Raw genomic sequence first — 5599 nt, 5'->3', positions numbered from 1 at the left:
GTGTGCGTGTGTGTGTGCGTGTGTGTGTGTGTGTGTGTGTGTGTGTGTGTGTGTGTGTGCGTGCGTGTGTGTGTGTGTGTCTGTGTGTGTGCATGTGTGTGTGTGCGTGTGTGCGTGTGTGTGTGCGTGTGTGTGTGTGTGTGTGTGTGTGTGTGTCTGTGTGTGGACAGTTGTCGTGCAGCAGGTGCTGGTCGTCAGTGATTTATTTAGAAACGACCAAAGCTCCCAGTCAGCTGTGAACGCACTTCGAGGCAAAGACCAGAACCCAGAGAGGGACCTCAGAGAACTGGACCGCCCTGGACTCTGGAGGGTCCTGGAGAGTCTTTAAAGTTTTTGGATAGTCCTGGGAGTCTTGGAGAGTTGCAGACGTAGTTCCAAGGAGTCCCTGGGGACATCGTGAGGACATGGCTGGTCTCCGATCCTGACCTGGTTGTAGGTAAGAAACAAACCTGTGTCCTGGTCTCTGAGGCTTCATGTGAACCAAACACTTCTGAACTCTGATTCTGGGTCTGAAAGTCTTTAAACATACACACGTGAATTATGTTCACAGTTAGTGAACTTAGTGTGCACTTACACATATATATATATATATATTAGGGATAGACCGATTATCTGCGCCAAATAACGGCCGATAAGAGATCAATTTAAAACTGGGTTATTTTGGCTCTGATGCATATGCTTAAAGGCGTTTAAACAAAGTTAAGTGTTGGAGTTTGTATTATTCAACATTTTGAAGCCAATATTTTTACTTTTAGTGCAAATGAATATCGGCTTCAAATATCGGTATCGGTCCTGAAAAAACCATATCGGTCTATCTCTAATATACACATGTATATATATATATACACACACACACACACACACACACACAGCCTGCAGCAGTGAAACAGGCTGTAATGGCTGCAACATAATCCTTGATGGGTCAAAGGTCGTCCACTAAAAGTTCTTGTTGTTTCCACTGACAGGCTCAGATTGTTATTCTAAGTGTGTGACAACATGACAGAAAGGATCCCTACAGAGATAGACCTTTGTGTTACAGAGGAAGATGATTGTTTTAACCACACACAGACGTTACATCGCTCTCTGCACACACACCAGACTCCATTCAGAAAAACACTGATTTTAGCTCACAGCACACAGGAAGTGTTGATGTACTGCTGCCTCTGTCGGTTAGTTTGTTTGTGTTATGTTTGTGAAATCAATATTGTGTGTAAACATTTAAACACAAAAGTAACAAGAGAGCGACGTGTGTGTGTGTGTGTGTTCGGCGTGTGTTCGGTGTGTGTGTGTGTGTGCGTGTGTGTGTGTGAGTGTGTGTGTGTGTAATCTGTGCATGTGTGTCAGTCTGTGGAGTCTGTGTGTGTGGCTGTAACTGTAGGGGGCAACTGGGGGTTAAATTTAGACTTCATGTCCCCCAAACACACACAGTGAGCCCCGCCCACCTGTTAGAGAGGAGTAAAGGTCAGCTGACTGCACGCGCACACACACACACACACACATTCATGTGTTTGTTACAGGGACAGTTCATCTTCTTCCTCTCTGAGTCACATGTTCACACTGATCCCGCTCTCATGTCTATACGCCAAATATGAAGCTACAGCCAGCAGCTTGTTAGCTTAGCATAAACACTGTAAGCAGAGGGAAACAGCTAGCCTGGCTCTGTCCAGGCATACAGAGCTGTAAAGATCACAGATCATCATTAATCATTAATTAAAGACTTAAAAAAATGATAATAATGGTTCCACTGAGAACCAGAGAGAAATAAAGTCACACACACACAAGTAATAATAACATCCGTCCAGATTTAGAGCTGTCCATCATCTGTGACTCTGACAACCAATGAATGCACAGCTCCACAGTAAGCCCCGCCCCCGGCACATTACTGTTTGTTCTGCAGACAAACAGACGAGAGTCCGAGTTCCAGCAGAGAGAGATGTACCTGGTGATACAGATGTACCTGTAAATATACCTGCTGTAAACGGGAGAGAGAGGAGCCGGACTCTGCAGGTAGGCCTCACCTGGTCTGGATCCTCTCAGAACCAGACCCAGACCCAGACCCACAGAGCCTTCAGGTGTCCTCTATCGATCAGCTGACAGTAACATTAGTGTGTGTGTGTGTGTGTGTGTGTGTGGGTGGGTGGGTGTGTGTGTGTGTGTGTGGGTGGGTGTGTGTGTGTGTGTGTGTGTGTGTGTGTGCAGGTGGTCTGATGGGTGCTGAAGAAGAAGGAGGTGGTCTCAGGCAACAGAGCAGGTGAGCTGGACTCTGCTGTGTCTCAGTCCTGATGGGGGCGCTCTGCTGACTCGCATAGACTAGCTAATGCTAGTGCTAGCTTGGTTAGCAATGTGCTTCTGTAATTCACAGAGATTAATTGTGATACTAATTTAGGCTAAAAACAGGAAACAAACTCTTCTTACTGAAAACAAATCGCCAACTGAAGGCTGTCACTCACAGGTAGCCCCGCCCTAAACCCTCCCCTCTTCCTGGTCTGTGTGACTCTCAGTGGGAGCATCAGTGACTAAATGAACATCATGCTGTGCTGAAGAAGAAACTAGAGACTGAGACCGTAAAGTCATTAGGAACATGTTTACTGAGGGAATACATCAGGAGAGGAGGAGGAGCATGTTCTCATAGACTTCTATAGGATCAGACTTTTTTTACAGAGTGGACCAGGTTTCTCATGAAACCAGGACTTTAACTTACACTTACGGGACTTTTATTGTGTGAATGTTTGAAGCTGAAACGCTCGCTGAAACAGGAAGTGATGCCATCAGACACAGCTTAGCAGCTCAGTAAACTGGGTCAGTCTGAGACAGGATGTGATCACATTTACACAGAACTGACCCGCAGTCACTAATGGACCTCAGTCTGATTCACTGGGGGGGTGTAACCACAGCTGTTGTCTGATTCCGCCACATGAACACATGCTGCTAACATCTGAAAACAGCTGGATCAGTTATCGACCGTCCATCATGATGTCATCAAACTGTTTGTGTCACAGGTAACAGACAGGTGAGTGATCGCCCCTGTTCAGCCTGCTGATGGAGCCTCGAGCCGCCATCGCACAACACAAAGTGTTGCCATGGAAACACTACATCCACCTGACACTACTGCTCATCCACCTGAGTTCACCAGAAGGTACCAGCACCTGCTAACATGTCAGGACAAAGATTTTAACCTGTTAGCATGGAGTGGCTTAAGCTAATGTCTGCAGCAGCCGCAAGCAGCCTTCAAAATAAAAGCCTGTTTTTAGCATCAGGCCTCCTAGCATCAGGCCTCCTAGCATCAGGCGCTCCTAGCATCAGGCGCTCCTAGCATCAGGCCTCCTAGCATCAGGCCTCCTAGCATCAGGCGCTCCTAGCATCAGGCCTCCTAGCCTCTGAGTGTCAGGCGCTCCTAGCATCAGGCCTCCTAGCATCTGGCGCGCCTAGCATCAGGCCTCCTAGCCTCTGAGCATCAGGCCTCCTAGCATCAGGCGCTCCTAGCATCAGGCCTCCTAGCATCAGGCGCTCCTAGCATCAGGCGCTCCTAGCATCAGGCCTCCTAGCATCAGGCGCTCCTAGCATCAGGCCTCCTAGCATCAGGCGCTCCTAGCATCAGGCATCCTAGCATCAGCCCTCAGCTTCAGAGCGATGACATCACTGTGACATCATCATCAGCAGGTTTCTCTCCTCTCTGCAGTTGGAGCTTCCTGTCGTATCCTGAGGTGTAACTCAGACTTTGTGGCCGCCACGCTGGACCTAGGAAGCAGCAGCAGCAGCATGGGCGGACCAGGAGGAGGCGCAGGTGGAGGACTAGGAGCAGGACCTGGTGGAGGACCAGGAGCAGCAGCCCTCAGCAGGGAGGCGATGAACGCCGGGTACTGTAGTGCCCTGCGCTCCTACAGCATGTGCACGAGGCGGATGGCACGGGCCTGTCGGGGGGACCTGGCGTACCACTCTGCTGTTCAGGGCATCGAAGACCTGCTGATCCAGCACCGCTGCCCCAGGGCGGGACCTACCGCCCAGCCCCGCCCCCTCCCTCAGGGCACGCTGTCGGGGGACGCCTGTCTCTACGAGAGGAGCTTTTTCTCCAGAGAGAGCCGAACACCTGAGTACCTGCACTGCGGCGTGTTCGGAGACCCGCACGTTCGAACCTTCAACAATGACTTCCAGACATGCGCTGTGCAGGGGGCGTGGCCTCTCATCGACAACGAGTACCTGTACATACAGGCCACCAGCTCGCCGATGAGCGGGGGGACGCACGCCACAGCACTCACCAAGGTCAGTCACAGAGATCAAACTTCCTCACAGCAGCTGATCCTGATTTAGATTAGACCGGATCAGAGAATCATCAGTCTGCTGTCTGAGCTGATCCAGGAACAGATTCACACCTGAGTTGCTGTCACCTGTGGGTAGCTGCTCTCTGTGTTAGTGCAGAAGGACAGAGGTGAGTGAATGAATGAATGTTGACTGACACCAGCTGTCCTCCTCCTCCTCAGATCACCATCATCTTTAAGAACATGCGTCAGTGTGTGGACCAGCAGCTGTACCAGGCCGAGCTCGATAATGTCCCTGCTGCGTTCGCCGACGGCTCGGTGTGGAGCGGCGAGCGGCGGGGTCAGCACAGCCTGACGGTGCAGACTCAGAGTCCGGGCCGACATGCCGAGATCCGAGCGGCTCACATCGGCACGCTGCTGGTGGTGCGTCAGAGTGGCCACTCACTCGCCCTGTCGGTCCGCTCGCCGCGCAGCATCGTGGAGGCCTTCGGCCCTGAGCAGGACCTGCAGCTGTGCGTGTGGGGCTGCCCCCCCTCACAGAGACTCAACACGTACCGCCCTATGCCACCGGACTCCCGGCCTCCCTCCACCCTCAGCGCCCACGCTCACTGCGCCGCGCTGCTTCCTGCCCGGGACGTCTACTACAACGCCTGCGTGTTCGACCTGATCACCAGTGGAGACCTGAACTCCAGCGCGGCGGCCGTCGGCGCGCTGCAGGACGCTCAGAACATGATCTCTGACACGCAGATGCTCCACCTGCTGCCTGTCGCCTCCGCCCAGCAACACGGAGCACACCTGGACCTCCTGCTGCTGCTGCTCGGCATGCTGGGAAGTGTGAGTGGGGCATGAGGCAGGAAGTGACTGCAGCGCTGCGCAGGAGGCTGCGTTTCATTAGTGCTCCGCCCCCTGTGACAGGAGGGGGAGGAGAGGGGGGTCTAACACACCTGCAGCCTGTTGTGAGTACTGTCCTTCACTTTGCCTTGCAGGTACTCCACAGTACCTCCTGATGCCTGTCGTGGAGGTGGCCGTGTTTCCTTTGAGAGGGTCAGATGATGCTGATCGTCTGCAGCTCACTGACGACTGACTGACAGAAGCAGAGCTCGCTGCGACACTGATCAGCTGCTCTGGTGTAAATATAGAGGCTGAATGTTTGAACAGGTGAGAAAACACCTGCTGAAGAGACTGTTCTCGTGTTTGTGCTTTTGTTGTGCGACAGGAACACACTGACTGTGATGTGTTATACATACACTGTATGTTATAGGACTATTAATGACGGTGCGTTCAGGTGTTTGAACTCAGTATTTCCTGTTTAAAGACTTTTGTGAGTAAATTATTTTATAAAA

The 5599-nt window shown here is 51.7% G+C and overlaps 1 protein-coding gene across 1 annotated transcript; it reads left to right on the top strand.

The window, feature by feature from the left end:
• The first annotated feature begins 236 nt into the window (after positions 1 to 236).
• LOC138606725 (hemojuvelin-like) lies at positions 237 to 5393 on the top strand. The gene is made up of 5 exons (XM_069679154.1): positions 237 to 436; positions 2200 to 2251; positions 3000 to 3136; positions 3680 to 4260; positions 4479 to 5393. The coding sequence occupies exons 3-5, from the start codon at positions 3040 to 3042 to the stop codon at positions 5103 to 5105; spliced, it is 1305 nt and encodes a 434-aa protein (XP_069535255.1). The 5' UTR covers positions 237 to 436; positions 2200 to 2251; positions 3000 to 3039; the 3' UTR covers positions 5106 to 5393.
• The last annotated feature ends 206 nt before the right edge of the window (positions 5394 to 5599 follow it).

This window comes from Semicossyphus pulcher, unplaced genomic scaffold (assembly GCF_022749685.1).
Source record: "Semicossyphus pulcher isolate SPU_LCO1_2020_fin unplaced genomic scaffold, fSemPul1.0.p SCAF_30, whole genome shotgun sequence".
Taxonomy (NCBI): Eukaryota; Metazoa; Chordata; class Actinopteri; order Labriformes; family Labridae; genus Semicossyphus; species Semicossyphus pulcher.
This window is presented reverse-complemented; position numbering and strand designations above follow the sequence as displayed.

Excerpts from the sequence above, each read along its gene's own strand:
- LOC138606725 (XM_069679154.1), top strand. The coding sequence starts at position 3,040 with ATGGAGCCTCGAGCCGCCATCGCACAACACAAAGTGTTGCCATGGAAA. Across the intron at positions 3,137-3,679 it reads CCACCTGAGTTCACCAGAAG|TTGGAGCTTCCTGTCGTATC; the intron begins GTACCAGCACCT and ends TCCTCTCTGCAG. Across the intron at positions 4,261-4,478 it reads ACGCCACAGCACTCACCAAG|ATCACCATCATCTTTAAGAA; the intron begins GTCAGTCACAGA and ends CCTCCTCCTCAG.